The sequence below is a fragment of the Quercus lobata genome, chromosome 10 (genome assembly GCF_001633185.2).
Source record: "Quercus lobata isolate SW786 chromosome 10, ValleyOak3.0 Primary Assembly, whole genome shotgun sequence".
NCBI lineage: Eukaryota > Viridiplantae > Streptophyta > Magnoliopsida > Fagales > Fagaceae > Quercus > Quercus lobata.
Window position 1 is genome coordinate 26,972,123 of NC_044913.1, and position 16,945 is coordinate 26,989,067.

The following is a 16,945-nucleotide window of genomic DNA, read 5'->3' on the forward strand; positions in this document are numbered from 1 at the left end:
AAGAGATGTGACTACGCCAACAGTACGGAGCCCGGGTTCGGCTCAAAAAGGGTGTAGATGTCATGCAATCCTTAATAAAGGGGAAAGACTTTTTCAAAGCATAGAAGATATATATATATATATATATATGTATATATATATGTGTGTGAATGCAGATAAAGGTGTAGTGGAAATTAAATTTTGCTACCCTATGTTTGCATGCGAAGGAAAGCGATAAAACACGTGAGGAAAGCTGTAAAGCATATGGGCTGTAAAGCCCCATGAAAATACCTCACACCCCTTTTTGGAACACATTTTTGCTCTTTTGAAAATATTCTACTAGGATATAGTAGAAGCTTTTTTCAAAAAGGAAAGCCCCAGAGGCTAATGCCAATTTTTGTGTTTTTGAAAGCCAATGTCTAAAGATTATGGTTTTATCAAAAGCTCTAAAGGCTAAACTCTCATCAATCCCCATTGAAGTCACCAGTTTATTGAAGGCCCCTCTCAATAATGGTGTGGTTTGGGTGGTGCTTCGGGTGCTCTCTCTCTCTCTCTCTCTCTCTCTCTCTCTCTCACTCAGTGGAGGAAGGTATTTGTCTACCTTTAGAGGTATGGTGGGAATCTTGGCCAAATTTTAGGTGATTACCAAAGGTAAGTGAAGTCACCACCAATCATTGGGTTTTTCTAAGGTGTGATTGGTCACCTGTTTGTAGTTGATTTTATTACCAATCCTAGGCTAAGAAAAATGGCATTTTTCCTAATCTAATGTGGATGGCAAAAAATATTGATTCTTGAGTCCGGAAGTTTGGTTACGTGTGGGGAAGGTGTTAGGCACCCCACAACGCCTATCCAAGGACAATCCTTTATTTTGATAAAAACTTAATTTTCAGAGATTGGCAGTAAAAAACATGATTTTGGCATTGAATTTCGGGGCTTTTCATGCATGGGAGGTTTTGAAGTTTGGCTTTTGAATGGGTGTGGTGCCAATCTATGCTTTCCTAAGGCATTCGGATAAAGCACTAGATTTTCACAGTGAAAATCCAGCGACATGTCACCTTACTTTCACGGCAGAAATTAGGCATCACTTTGCCTTAGGTGACATGAACTATGACAATCACACTGGAAGGGGCGAGCATGTATATACTATATATATACATACATCATGCACAATGCAAGCACACAGAGTAGGAAAGTAAATGCCTACATCCCTAAAGCATGACCCAAAATATAGGTGCAGGAAAGTAAACAAGGGTCACCATACTCTAGAGATGAGGACAAATGGTACATCGCATAATATACCTAATACAACCCATCTAAGAGAGAAATGGAGGGAGGAAGGAAGGGGGTTTAAAAGAGTACATAACCAAATGGGAGAGGCTAGACCCCTAAATCTACTGAACATAGCCACTTGGCTTATATCCACAGGCTCGCATCCTCGACCTTTTTTTTTTGCGCCTGGGAGACCGTGTCCTAACTCCATGCATCCTCGCTCCATGCGTCCTCACTCCATGTGTGTACATGCAAAGGCAAAGACAAGAACCCAACAAACAAGCAATGGAAGAAAAAGATGCAAAGAGCATATGAAAGAGGCATAAAGTAGATAGTATGATAGACATGGGAAGTAAAGAAACAAGAAAGCAAGCAAACAAGCGAGAAGGCAAACAAGTAAGAAAACAAACAATAGGTGGTGTCCGCGAGGGACAAATGTAGGTTTGGATAGAATTTCCATAACTTCATTGTGTTGAAGCATGGACAACACACTAGCAAGCAAGACTCATGCATGGACATGTAAGCAAGCGTGTAAAGATGCATAGAAAGCCAACGGGTGGCGCGAACAGACATGGTAAGCATAGCATCGCACGGAGTGGAAAGGGAAGGGTATGTACGAAGCAACTTGGCATCCGGAGATGCTTCCGAAATGGTCACATCCAAACAAGGCCTCATGGGCGTCAAATGTAACCAAACAAGATCAAGCCCACAGAAGGCGTCAAGCATGGCAAGGCCTAGAACAAGAGAGGCTAGCACAAGCATAAGGCATAGAAGCAAGCAAGCATAAACATGCAAATAGGATGATCCAAACCCTTTGATGTGGGCCTTGGTGTATGGACGATGACAAAGACCATAGGGTCTAGATCGAGTCCTAACCATTAGGCCAAAACACAAGAAAATGCAATAAAAGGAACAAAAGGGCTACAATAGCACATGGCATGACAAACAAGGTCTAGGCCCAAGCACATAAACATGGCATAGAGCATCTAAGCACATAGATCTAACATAGGAGATGGCACAAGGCATGAAGCAAGGAAGATCCAAACACCAAAGCACACAGAGACATATATCTAAACATATGAGAATGTAGATGTACATCTAAGCATGTGGATATGGTCATAAAGACACGGACGAACACAAATCCAAGCATGGATATAGTCATAGGAGCACAGACATGCATACAAACATGTAGATCTAAGCAAGGCATAACCATAGACATGATATCAAGCATGTGGGCATGTAGACCCAAACATCAACACATAAGAAAGAAGGATCTAAACATGGCATAAAGCATAAAACATGTAGAAGAGGCAACTAACACATGAACAAACATGGAAGCATATGGAAATAAGCTAAAAAGCATGCTAAAAGCAAGAATCATGCTAGATAAAGCAATAAATCATGTTATTAAGGCAAAAAGAGCAAGATAAATGCTAGAAAAATATTTAGAAAGTTAGGGGTGTGGATAGTAGCTAAAAAGCTACATCCACACCCTTAAACCTCAAATCCAAGGTGTAGAACCAAGGAAAAGAAGATTGGGTATAAGGACAATACCTTGTATTTTTGGTGAAGAGAAGAATCTAGAGGCTTTGATTTGTTTTGTGAGTGCTTTTGTCTGTAAAAATGTGTTTGGAAGAGAGAGGAAATGTGTAGAAAACGTCCAGGCAGACAGTAGGACTCAAGTCTCTTTTTTTTTTTTTTTAGTCTGAAGGTGCCTAGGGCCTTTTATAGCCCCCGGCACGCTTTACGAGGTGGTGCACCTTGTAGGGCCACCGGTATCAACACCATTGATTGAATAAATTCCAAATGGGAAATGGGTTTAAACATTACAAACCCAAAATCTCAAAGTTTGTTCAGAGGCGAAATAGAAGAAATCGGTTCCGTAAGTTGATTCAAAACCAAATAGGAATAGAGCAAAAGAGACAAAGAGAAACAGAGAAAGAGGCAATTGAGAAAATTACCTAATATTGTGGTTCAGTCGGCGTCAGCGACGATGATTCCAGTCCAGATTCGTGCTCACCAACCCCAGACGACAATATGAGTTCAAAGGAGGGAGAGGCGTGAAATGGGTTTTGTGGGAAGGGAAAGAAAATGAAAGAGAAGGGGCACGCGAGAGAGAAGAAGGGAAGGGACACGTGGGAGAGAAGAAGAGAAGTTGTGCCAGAAGTAGGAGAAGACAAAAGTGGGAGGAGATTTTTGGCTTATAGGTTTCAGTCTCTCTCTAGGTTTTGCAATGGTCATGGCAGAGCAAAAAAAAATGAAAGTAGGAGAAAGAATGTCACACACGGGTAGGGATGTTACCATTTTGCGTAGTGATAGTGAGTGCGCTCCATCATTTTGCCAAAAATTGGAGTTAAAGAGTGAGAGATATAACTCAGTTTTGGATCCAAACACAAATTTAAGAGATATTTGAGTTATAGTGGGAATAGAGATATAAGTTATGGGTTTTGAGATATGGGTTATGAGTAATCCAAACAAGCTCTAAGTGTCCGTTCAATTTTGCGTCTAATACAAGCTTTAGTGTTGCCCTAAGAAGAGTTATGGGATGAGGTCCTCTACTTAATCAACTCCACTTAAATCTTAATGGCAATGGTGCCAATGAATTAGAAGGCTACAACAAACATAGCTGAAGTTACTGGAGGCCCTAGTGTTAAGATTGGTCGTTGATAAGGCTTTGGAGAACTAGTAACATGTTTATTTGAAGGAGATGCCTTACCTGTTCAGGAGTCAATCGTGGACCCTGCAAGTCATCCAGGTTGGGAGAATTTTCAGGTGTGATGAAGTAGACATGCAAAACGCGTCAAAATTTCCTAACTCGACCCGAACTTGAATTTTTTTTATCCAAAGCAAAAACAAGTTGACCCGTGACCCAACCTGACCAGCAACTCAACCCGTGACCCAAACCATTTTTTAAAACTTTTTTTTTGCTAAAAAAATAATAAAATTAAGACAATATTGATTTAATTGTTTGTTGTGAGTTTTAAGAAAACAATTGAGACATTTACATAAGTGCATGCAAATGAATTGAAAGATGAATGTTTAGGGCATTTTGTAATGAGTAAAGATTTTTAGATATCAAATAACAAAATACATGCTAAGATAATCTGGTTATAATAGAGTTAAAACCATATATTTAAAATTATAGACATGTATGAGAAACATTCATAAGTGTAAAAGAAGTAAAGCCAAAGTATGAATGAAATTAGCATAAATTATGAATGATTAGGCCTATTTTTTAACAATTCAGGTCCAAAATAAATAGCTTTTCAAAATAAATTATGATATTTCTTAGAGTATGTGTTACCTAACGATGACATGATATTCATAAAAGAGGTTATGTGTAAATAAGTAAACAATCAAACATTAACGTATATTCTCAAATTGAAAGGGAATGCCAACCACAATTGATAATAGATTATAAAATTAGTTTTCAAGATTATAAATTTCTTATATGATTTTATTTTTTGTCAAATTAGTTATCCAATAAAACAGTTGTAATTTTGTTTTATGTTTTGGGATGTAGATATTGTATAGAAATGAAACTTGTGTATTTATTTTACTTATCCCTTGTGCCAAATCAAAAAAAAAAAAAAAAGTAATGTTGGGATTTGTATAATTTTAGAAGTATTGAACAAGTATTAATTTGTTTAGCTAATCTCATCTTGATAGGAGTGGAGAATTCAAAGTACTACATTTTACATTAAATAATTTGCTACGTGACTTTCCAAATGACAACATGCTTTCTTAAAATTTAAATAAATAAATAAACGTGCACAATACAGGTCAACCCAACCCGATTGGCTTGACCCATTTTTAATTTGCAACCCATTCGAACTCGACCCATTTTTAATTTGCAACCCATTCGAACTGACCTGAACCCAACCGGACCGTTTGCCACATCTATGATGAAGAGAACATTCAGGACATAGAGACCAGTTTTTTAGTTGAGTTGGCAAAATGGCTTTAGAAGCAGATTTGAAGCGCTTCTGCATCCTCGGGAGTTTCCTCGGGTGGACAGGGCTGCTAAGGTTAGCTGAATTACTTTCTTCAGTCGTGTGTTGGGCATTGTGTTTGTTGGCTATATTGGTCTTTTCCTTGAACCAAAATAAAAATAAATGATGATATCAAAACTAATATTGACCACAAGGGTTTTACATCCAAACCCTATTAATCTATTCCCAAACCCTTTCTACAGAAGTGGGTATATTCAACGAACTATCAAGGCCCGAAGTTGTGTTAAATAAGTTCTGTTTATAACTAAAAGATTACGGATATTGATATTGGGCAGCAGATCATACGCTACAAGATCATCGTGAGCAAAGCTCTTCACGGGACCTCTCACTATGAAATAAGACAAGGCAAACAAGAAATGAGCCAAACCAAGTCTAACTCTAATAAAATCCAACGTTCCAGGATGGTATTGGGCAGCATATCATAAACTTCTCAGCCTAATAGGCTAACAAAATCGTTAACTCCCTGGAACAATTGATATTTTTATGTATATATAAATGTAAAAAGTCGCTTCACTAACTCAAGATTTTTACCTATATGATAAATATTACAAAAAGAGGAAAAAAAATCTTAATATACACATGAAACGTTTGAACAACGATCTCAAGCCAGCTTTAGCTCCAACCATCATTCAACATCCCTAGCTCTTCCCAGTAGCTTTCGCAAGAGAAGTGAAACTGAACCTGCAAATTGGGTGAGGGGAAAAAAGAAAGAGAAAGAAGACATCACAATATAGAAGAGGTTCTAACAAATACTCCTATTCACTTATGCTCACATTGAGCATCTTGAATTTAGAAAATGTTAAAAAATAAAAACAATAAAATATATATATATATATATATTTTTTTTTAAAAACACCTAATCCTGCTAAATTAAGAGGCATAATATTTTTGAACAAGCCACGCATGAATTAATATTGCTTTGAAATAAGATACCTGATAAGTGGTTTCTGTTGTACCACAGGAGCAGGAGTGACATTTATCAATGGTGCCGCAAGTTCCGTAGGCTTTATAGGGGGGAAAAAAGACAAGGAAAGAGAAATGGTAAACAATGTCAGAACATTTTCACTGAATATATTGCTTAGAAGAACATTCCTTTTCATTAATAGCCAGTCTGGCCAAATGAGGTTAAAGCAGTAGTGATGCAGAACAAGAATAAATTGAACAGTGAGTGATTACTCCATATCAACACACACACACACACACAAAAGCCAGAGATAAGGCTACATTATCTAATTATATTTATATTTGCACATGTTTGAAATCAAAAAGTGGTGTCTGAAAAAGTGGTGTATTGAAAAGCCCATCTTCTGTCTTGCCAATTAATAGATGAGATCTTCAAAAGTATCAGAAAAGCTACTCATTTCATCACAACTATTTTTTAAATTGGTGATGAGCTCATATATCATGAAGCACATAAGCCTTTCAAACAAGTATAAAAACAAATGCAAATCATTTTCATCCAACTAAACACGACAAATAATATATTTCCATTTTGTCCTCGTACCTTTTTTTTTTTTTTTTTTTTTTTTTGGTGGAGGCCAAAAAAAAAAAAAACAGATTACCTTGAGGTTAAAAAAAAATAAAAAACATATATTTCATCTATTTAAAGTAACTAAAACTAGCATGTGTGAATAAAACAGAATAAAAATTTGCAAGGAGAACCCAATAGAGACATCTATGCTCAACATAAAAGGTCACAAGGTTAGTGAATTGGACCTCAAGCTCCTCTAAGCTCCCGTTGGAATATAAACCACCGGAAGAACCAGCTCCATTGCTAGATGGTACTGGCACTGCTTCTGCTGCATTAGCTGTTGAAGACTCGATAGGGCTACCTTTCATGTTCCCCCTAGAATCTTTTACTTGATTTCCATATTCAAAATCATCCTCAAGCTCATCGAGTTCTTCTGGAAAAGCTTGGTGGGCAACATATGGGCCTGACATTATCTTCTCAATTGCTAGACTCTCCGCTTCTTTAGAGCTTGTATCAGCAACAGCAGATGGAACTAAGTTAGGTGGATTGCATCTTGCAAATCCATCAGCTTGACTGTGGGTATCCATATTTTCGCCTTTAATAGAACATGAGCTGACAGTGCTGACAGGGCTACCCTCATGAACTTCCCCAGCAGAAGGAGGTTCAGTGGCTAAGCGCTTGGCACTTCTCGGGTTAGACTCTACATTATCATCCACCTGCTTTCTATTCCTTCCATCATCGACTCCATTTGAAACTTCTTTACCTTCACAGGAATTCTCTTGGGCATGACCCCCAACAGAGGGAGGTTCAACAGGCAAGCACTTGGCACTTCTCAGGTTATCTACATTATCATCCACCTGCTTTCTCTTCCTTCCCTCATCAACTCCATTTGAAACTGCTTTACCCTCACAAGAATTATCTTGGGCATGACCAGAAACTTTCAGTTCTGAACTACTACTCTTCCAAGTTACTTTAGATGGTCGGGAAGGTCGAATACCACCAGGAAATACAAAGTTTGGAATATTCCTGCGTTTTACATGGCATACATGGATCTCCATCCCAGGCTTCCACGATGCGTACATGTTGACATTATGCTTAAATTCCTCCACAGTTATCCTTATATCAAACTGTTCACCCTCGTTCACTGGAACACCTTGTTTTCGCTGCAAACCCATGAAGTAACAGCAATGGAAAGGCCTAGATTTGTCTGAAAAATCCCCTGGGTGTGGGTGGCACTGAAGCATCTGATAAGTATGTCTCTCAATCTACGGTAACACATGATAAGCTAAATTAGGAATCTATAAATTGGAAAACGAAAACCGGATAAAAGAACAAAAATAAATAAAAAGCTGGAAATGACAAACTCTGAGAGTTTCCACCTTCAATGTTAGCTGGCGGAGGCGAGACTCAACCCAACCTTTCCATTTTCTCAGATCATCAGCATTTTCTGCAGTAATCTCTATTTGTAGGTAATTCTTATACGCTTCAAAGAATGCATAAGGCTCAAAAAGAGTATCCCAATCTGCCTTGCTTGCCTCCATAGCCTGCAAGCACTAATAAACGTCAAATTCTATAACTAAAATAATGAAAATAACCACCACAAGCCAATAAATAGTAGCTCAAATGGAAAATCCCCCCACCCTATAATTACAGGGTAGCTCTTTTCTTCCCCCTCCCCCCTCTCTTAAAAAAAAAACAAAACAAAACAAGATATAACAACAATAATAATAGTATAAGATTTAATCATTTAATTTGATTACACTAAGAGGTCAACTTAAATCACAATACCCCAGGCACATCTGAGTGTGCATAATATGATCAATGCACATTAATTCAATGCAAAGAGTTAAGGAGAAACATATCACAAATCAAACAGTGGGATTATACCTCACAAATCTCACTCCCCCTCTGAAACTCCTCTGACATAATTCGCAAAGTACTTGATGAGACATTATAGCTAGAGTTCATGCAGGGATAAGCAGGAGTTATTATAGGCATCAAATGGAATCTGTCCTTCGGGTTTCTCCTAGGATCCCATACTTGAAGTCCAAGAGATCCTTCTTCAATGGAGCAAAGCATTACTGGATTTGGCCAACGCCACTGAGTGTACACCCTGAAGAATCGAGACACTAACATATTGGGCAGCGCATTGGGATATAGCTGGCATATGCGAGCAACCAGCAATGCCCAGTTTATACCACCAAGAAACCCTGAAACCTGCCACGACAGGGAAGAAAATGCCCTAATAAATGAGAGAGAATAGTAAGAAATAAGGAAATTATTTAACTACACCCTACATTTGAGTAAACGCCACGACGTTTTGCCCAAAACCTCATGCACCTCAATGTTGTGCGGAAATTCTGCACTTCAAAAAACAAACGCAATCAGGGAAAATAAATTTAATGGAGAATTTCAAAAAAGAAACTTATAAGCAGATATAATTTAGAAAAAGCAATTGCCACCACCTGAATGTTTGGTACCAAACGCAAAATTTGGTCAGTAACTCTACAGCCATTGAGACTACGAACTGTCTGTTCATCTGCATTCTGTAGTATTGAGTCCTGTGAAATATCTAGGTCCTGCACCAGAATAACTTGTTAAAAACAGAAATGCACACACATTAAAGCAAACTTACAAGATATATACTTTTAAGCACCATGGAAACAAGAAATCAAAATATACTAGTTTCATTTCTATCCACCCCAATGTTAATTGGAATGTCCTATAATGTAAGGAATCTTTTTGATAAGTTTATTGCATCCCCAACAGCTCCTCTACGCCCAAAACTTACTTTAAGATCTCCATCTATTGGCAGACTTATGGACCCAACAAGGGAGCTTCGTAAATAGGCCTTCTAAAACACTTGGCTCCTTCACATTTATATCATAGCATCTTTCACCAGCCTAACTTTGTCATCTTTGGAAAACCACCTAATCCAAAATCTCCCAAGAAGCAGCCATCTAAAGGCAACTGCAATACTCTTATCATCTTCAAGAGCTTCATAAGAAATCTCTAACCATGTCACATGAGGTGCATTGCATTAATTGTACTGCTACTAAAAGAAAAGTTGTCACTATTTGGAACCCTGTCCAAGTCCTAGCACTCCACCCATCCTTTTCAGTAGAAGAAGACAACAGTCATTTAGCTTCTAGCCTCGTAAGGCTTGTGGACAAAGGGGAGGAAACACAAAGGGAATTGCATATGAAGATGAGGCATGAAAACTAGAACCTAAAAGTAGTACACTCTTCAAAATAATAGGTCTAAGCATGCAATTAAACATGTTAAATAAGACTCCTGCTGCAAAATTTGACACCAGATAATATTCCAGACAGAAAGAAATTAAGAAATCAAAGAAAGAGGACTCAAGCAGCACGAGGACATAATTTCTCTTAAAAAAAAAGGAAAAATTGGTATATGGATAAGCAATTCTTCACTCTTATCTCTTGAGCACAAGATTAAATGATTTATACAATTCGTTAGACATTATGCCCTGTCAAAATAAATGGCATGTTAAATTAAGAAATTATATTAGAATAAACACGACCCTTGGATTAGCACAACGTATATCTAATCCACACTGGCCTGTTGACAAACCACACACCTGTGTGGTTTCTACAAAACAAAGATAGTCCAACTTTCCTTTTATTCACAACTTCCAATTGATTGAGCCATAGCTTAAAATATTAAAAAATAATGATAATTAAATTAAATTTTTAAATAAAACGAAGAAGGAAGCAGATGAAAATAAGTAATTGACAGGATAAATCGGCACTTACTTCAGGAATAACCCAGAGTGAAAGTTTTGCATAAAGAAGGTCTATGGACACCCCAAGGAACTTAAATTTCATAACTGGAACATGAGCATCAGGAACTGGGTGCATATCCGTTACTTCAGGCATCTCCATCAGCATTCTGTGTAGCTCGCCAAAGAAATCTTCCTACACCCAATAAGTCATTTTAAGCTCATAAGGCAATACAATCTAAAAGAAAGTAAAAACCATTGTTCCATAAGTAGACAAGAGCTGATCGCACTTCTCTTGTTGCATGTCTAGGTCCAACACAAAGCGTATCTATATCCGTACCAGGGCCATGCACCTTAAAAATCAAAACAACATAAAAGAGAAGTAGGATGAACCATAATTCAAGGGATGAAAAAATAAAAAAAAAACACAAAAAATGTAAACAACAAAACATTTTGAACTAGGTAGACAAGTTTCATACCCCTAGCCGATAAGAACCAAATGTGAAAATCTTGGCATTTGCTTCATGCACGAGTTGCTCATTCAACCCCTTTGCACGGCTAATTGTTTTGACCCAAATCTTTACAGTCTATACAAAATTTTAACCATCAACATCAGCATTGCATTCAAAAATACAAATTCAAAAGAACAAAAACCAGAACCATGCTCACAGAAGTTCAATTTTTTTCATAAACTCAAAAACCAACATACAATACAAAACATACACATGGTACTTTCTCCACTTTTTTCACTAAACAACCAAAGTAATAACAAGGCAACAAATAACTTATCAATTGAACCTGGTCAAGTCTGCCAAGCACTTCCTCCCTACTCACAGCCTCTTCCTGACTCTCATACAATCCGGCGTCTCGCAAATACTGAACACCCACAAAACCCAATTCATCAATATTTTTTTCAGCTATAAATTCCAAACCAAGTAATGGGTCATAGTAAATATCAACAAAACAAATTCAATTCACCAAAATAATAAAAATGGAACCTTTTCAAGTTCACGGGTCTTGTTCACGTCATCTTCAGTAGGTCCACCCAATGAAATTGGTTCTGTAATGCCTAATCTCTTCCCATTATTCCGATTAATCAATCCGGGGCTCCCCATTTATAATAATTTTATTTTACACTGCCACAAATTTTATTGTTTTAATTTTTTTTTTCCTTTTTTTTTTTTTTTTGACAATATGGGGATGATCTGAATTCTGAGCAATTTATTTATACTATTTTACAGAATTTTTTTTTTTTTTTTTTTTTTTTTTTTTCCAATAAAATTCAAACCAGAAACAAATGAAAATTCTAAAAAGAAAAAAAAAATAGAACAATGAAATAATCGTTGATTTTACAGTACTGGGTGGAAAAAATAAATTTTCCAAAGCTACAAACAAATTGGAACCATAAAAAATAAAAACAAAGCAAACTAAAGAACAGAGTACAACGCCAATATTGGAAAGCAAAACCCTAACCCTAGATGAGCAAAAAAAAATTATACAAAAGCGAAATACAACGATTCTGAGAAAAGCGATGGATCAGAAGCCGAAAACTCTTCTCCTTTTCTGATTGTTCATCGGCCACGATCGCCAACCGAGTCTCTCAAATCTATCGGAACCCACACAAAAAATAAATAAATAAATAAATACGCAGAAAATAAGGGCAAGGATAGAGATATAAAAATTTAGAAGAGAAAAGAAAGAAGAGAGAGAGAGAGAGAGAGAGAGAGCTTACAGTGAGAGAGAGAGAGAGAGAGAGAGTTGGTTTAGGATAAATTTTGGTTAGAAAGACAGTTAGTGTGATGGTGATGGTGATGGTGATGATGATGGAAGGAAAGGTGTATCCAGTGAGGTTGTGACGGTGACGGTGGCGATTAGAGAGAAAAAAAAGAAACAAAGGAAAGTGTTTTTGCTGTGTTGTGTTGTGTTGTGTTGTGTTGTATTATTAACTTACCGACTGCTCTCCACCACCAGAAGAGTCAGATACCATCTCAATCAATAACTACGCACCCATTTTTAAAGCAGAAAAACGCCATATCCCTTTTTCTCTTTCTTTCTTTCTTTTTTTTTTTTTTTTCTTTTTAACCTTTCAACCCTATCAATTTCATCTCTAACTTTTTAGTATTGTGTTAATTTAATTTATATTATTATATTTTAGATAAAAATTACTGACGTGGGTCAATATAAAAAATTAGTTTTCTCGTAGCAATAAACTTTTTTTTTATAGTTAAAATGTAAAATTTACCTTCTATTTTTCACCAAAATTTATTTCAATCCTCTAATTTTATTTCTGTTCATTTTAGTTCTCTAACTTTTATGTTTATTCAATTAAGACTTTTTTATCAACTTTTGTTATATGTTGCGGTTAATTTTATAATTTTTAAACTTTTCTTTAAAATTTTTTAATTAAAAAATTCAATTAAGGATTAAAAATTATTTTCTAAATTTAAAAAAAATTGAATTAAATTTATTAATTGAATAAATTTGAAACTTATAGAACTAAAATGAATTCTGAATAAACTTAATGAATGAGTTTTGCATTTTAATTTTTTTTTTTATTTTGGCCGTTTGCTATATTAGAAATCTCCATCTAAGAGACCAAATAGTAATTTACTCATTTTTTTTGTTATTTATTAGTTGGAAATACTAGAGGTATTAATTGAGTTACAACTTACAAAGTTTTTTTTTTTTACAAAATTTCAAATTAAAGCCAACCATGATCTCTTAAAAATTCATGGTGGTTTAAATATTTTTATTTTCATACCTAATATTATATAGTGTTTCTATTTGAGTTCTTCTGGCTATATTCCATGCTAATGTCGTTGTTAAATGACAAATAAACCTTTTAATTATGATTGGGTTTTTTTTAATAGAAATAAAAATATGAGAAAATTGATAGCTAGTTTGTGCCGAACGAATGGTTGTTTCTTTCACTCTCCAATTGCTTTGTTTTCTCAAGGATCGAGATAGGGATAGAGTTTTCAAAGCAATTTTACAAAGTTTAAAATATATGTTGGTCAAGTTTTTTTTTTTTTTTTTTTTTTTCAAATAAGTGAATTTTTTAGAAAATTGGATTTGAAACTAGTTTTCAACCCAAAATTTTGCATCACGCTAAAAAAATTACAAACAAATTATTTAATAATAAAAACAGCCTCAAACGGTCAAACCTCCGCACCCCAACCACCGAGTCAGCCCACTAGTGATTACCCCAACTCCCTAACCACTAATTCAACCTCAACTGCCTCATGCTCCACGCAGCCAACCCAAATCCACCTCCAGCAACTGTCATAACTAGTAGTCCTCCAACACAAAGAATGTGAATGTGTGTGAGAGAGAAGTCTATCACGATAGGGCTAAAAGTTACAACAAATAATAATAATAATAAAAACCAGTCCCAAAATATTACAAAAATGCCACCCAACCATCTATATCTATTTATCTATCTATAATATATCATATCATATTATATCATATTATATCATATCATATTATATTTTATATATAATAAAAGTTGGGCTTAGACGCTGTGGTTGCGCCAAGTGGCTTCACCAAATTGTAGAAATTTTTAGAAATTTTCTAAATTTTTTAGAATATATATATAAGATAGACACAATTCACACATTAGATAGACACGTACATAAAGATGATATAGCATAAGATAAACACAATTTACACATTAGATAGACACATATGTAGAGATGATATAGCACTTTCCCGAGAGAAGAGGCTGATTTAACAAAAAAAAAAAAAAAAAGGGGCCAGACCGACTACAATGTGTGGCTAAGGCGAAAAAAAAAAAAAAAAAAAGTTATTGATGAGAGGCTGATTTAACAAAAAAAAAAAAAAAAGGGCCAGACCGACTACAATGTGTAGCTAAGGCCAAAAAAAAAAAAAAGTTATTGATGAAGATAAGAAGTTGACTGCCAATTTGCAACTGTAAAACCGGATATATCCCAAAAAAAAAACGTTATTGATGAAGATAAGAAGTTGACCGGCAAAGAACAACTACAGTTGATTAATTACATGGTTGTTTAATTAACTTTAGACTTTTTGTTCATATAAAATTCTTCAACATGGAGTTTGTGTATATATATATATATATCAAATAATTCATAATTAATACCTATCATACGGTTTCTTTGCATTATTATTCTTTTCTTCTACCTACAATCTCTACTATTCTCTTCTTCTACTTACAACTTTACAAGTACGTATTTGTTTACTCTACTTTTTTTCTCATAAGTAGAAGGAGTATAAAGCCACAAGAGACTACCTTGTGTCCTTCTACTTATCATTAAATAAAATTAGATTAATATTATTTTTATTTGTTAGGATATATTTCTCAAATTTAAGGGATAATATTTAACATACAAAAATTTAATTTAGATAATATTTATCATCTAAATTTTCAAAAAAAATCTTCAAGAGGTGATTAATATAAATCTATCCCAAGAAATAGTATATATCTCCAATAATTTGATAATCTCTATCTATTTTAAAAAAGTAGTATATATATCTCCATTAATTTGATAATTTCTACATTGATGACATTTAAAATATATATATATACACTCTATTAATTTGATAATTTCTATGTTGATGACATTTAATATCATATCATATTATATATAATAAAAGTTGGGCTTAGACGCCGTAATTGGGCCACGTGGCTTCACCAAATTGTAGAAATTTTATTAAAATTTTAGATTTTTAAAGAACTAAAAAAGAATAATATACTACTAGGACTCTAATTTATTCTTATCATTAAATAAAATTAGATTAATATTATTTTTTATTTGCTAGGATATATTTCTCAAATTTAAGGGATAATATTTAACATACAAAAATTTAATTTAGATAATATTTATCATCTAATTAACATTATTTTTTTATTTGTTAGGATATATTTCTTAAATTAGGATAATATTTAACATATAAAAATTTAATTTAGATAATATTTATCATCTAAATTTTCAAAAAAAATCTTCAAGAGGTGATTAATATAAATCTATCCTAAGAAACAGTATATATCTCCAATAATTTGATAATCTCTATCTATTTTTAAAAAGTAGTATATATCTCCATTAATTTGATAATTTCTACATTGATGACATTTTAAATATATATATATACACTCCATTAATTTGATAATTTCTATGTTGATGACATTTAATATATATATATATATATATATATCAAAATTCCTTATAGCTATCAACCATGTTCTCTTTCTCTTTTTTTTTTTCCTTTTTTAATTTTTTTTTATATGTTACGTTATGTTGAATCAACTCTTTTTTTTTTTCTTTTTTCTTTTTCTTTTTCATTCTATTCATATGACCTTTTTAAAATTCCAATATTTATAGGATAAAAACAAACACATTGATTAGATATCTTTAATTTCAATAAGATTTATATGAATTATATTTCAAATGGTACTCTACCAATATATATAACCCTATATATCCTTTTTGGAGTGAACCTTATTTCAATATGTGAATATCTAAATTCCATGACAATGCAAGTATGCATTCTTTCTTCTTTTATTATTATTATTTTCATTTTGTTTATTTTATTTAATGTTATTATTGTTTTTTTGTCTTCATGTGATTTTAATTAATGAATTCAAAAAATTGTCAAGTTTCTAAAGGCTCCTTCTTTGTTTTTGTATTTTATTTTTATTAAATTGATTAGATTTTGTGTATTGATTGCCTTTTGTTTAAACTAATTTTCTTAGATTTGATCTAATTTATATGCTTATGGTTAGGGTCTTAGAATTAATGATTAAACATGGTTAGAATTAATAGATTAATTTTAACAATTTTCTTATTTGATTTTTATGTTACATCAAATTATCAAAATGTTCTACACGTGTATTCTTGAATTATCAACTTTAATTTTAATTTATAATATTATCCTTTTTGGAGTGAAGCTTATTTCAATATGTGAATGCCTAAATCCCATGACAATGCAGGTATGCATTCTTTCTTCTTTTATTATTATTATTTTCATTTTGTTTATTTTCTTTAGTGTTATTATTGGTTTTTTGTCTTCATGTGATTTTAATTAACGAATTCAAAACATTCGAAAACATTGTCAAGTTTCTAAAGGCTTCTTCTTTGATTTTGTATTTTGTTTTTATTAAATTGATTAGGTTTTGTGTATTGGTTGCCTTTTGTTTAAACTAATTTTCTTAGATTTGATCTAATTTATATGCTTAGGGTTAGAGTCTTAGAATTATGATTAAATCTGGTTAGAATTAATAGATTAATTTTAACAATTTTCTTATTTGATTTTTATGTTACATCAAATTATCAAGATGTTCCACATGTGTATTCTTGAATTATCAACTTTAATTTAAATTTATAATATTATCAAGATTATATTAATTTTAGATTTATCAATTGTTTAGGACCTTTTTTTTTTAAATAATTATCAATTTAAAATTCAATTTGGAATTATCAATTTAATTTAGTT

The 16,945-nt window shown here is 33.6% G+C and overlaps 1 protein-coding gene across 2 annotated transcripts; it reads right to left on the reverse strand.

Annotated features, from left to right (window-relative positions):
• Window positions 1-5,638: 5,638 nt before the first annotated feature.
• Window positions 5,639-12,484, reverse strand: LOC115963379 (nuclear poly(A) polymerase 1). Of its 2 annotated transcripts, none has more exons than XM_031082353.1 (13): window positions 12,426-12,484; window positions 11,473-12,080; window positions 11,273-11,350; window positions 10,954-11,061; window positions 10,765-10,827; window positions 10,509-10,670; window positions 9,198-9,311; window positions 9,030-9,092; window positions 8,620-8,949; window positions 8,112-8,276; window positions 6,978-7,997; window positions 6,195-6,265; window positions 5,639-5,942 (listed from the first exon to the last, which is right to left on the reverse strand). In XM_031082353.1, exons 2-13 carry the CDS (start codon window positions 11,587-11,589, stop codon window positions 5,900-5,902), a joined length of 2,334 nt encoding a protein of 777 aa, XP_030938213.1. In that variant the 5' UTR covers window positions 11,590-12,080; window positions 12,426-12,484; the 3' UTR covers window positions 5,639-5,899. The 2 variants fall into 2 exon arrangements, with proteins under 2 accessions (XP_030938213.1, XP_030938212.1); XM_031082352.1 differs by having other exon boundaries at window positions 12,207-12,441.
• Between the last annotated feature and the right edge of the window lie 4,461 nt (window positions 12,485-16,945).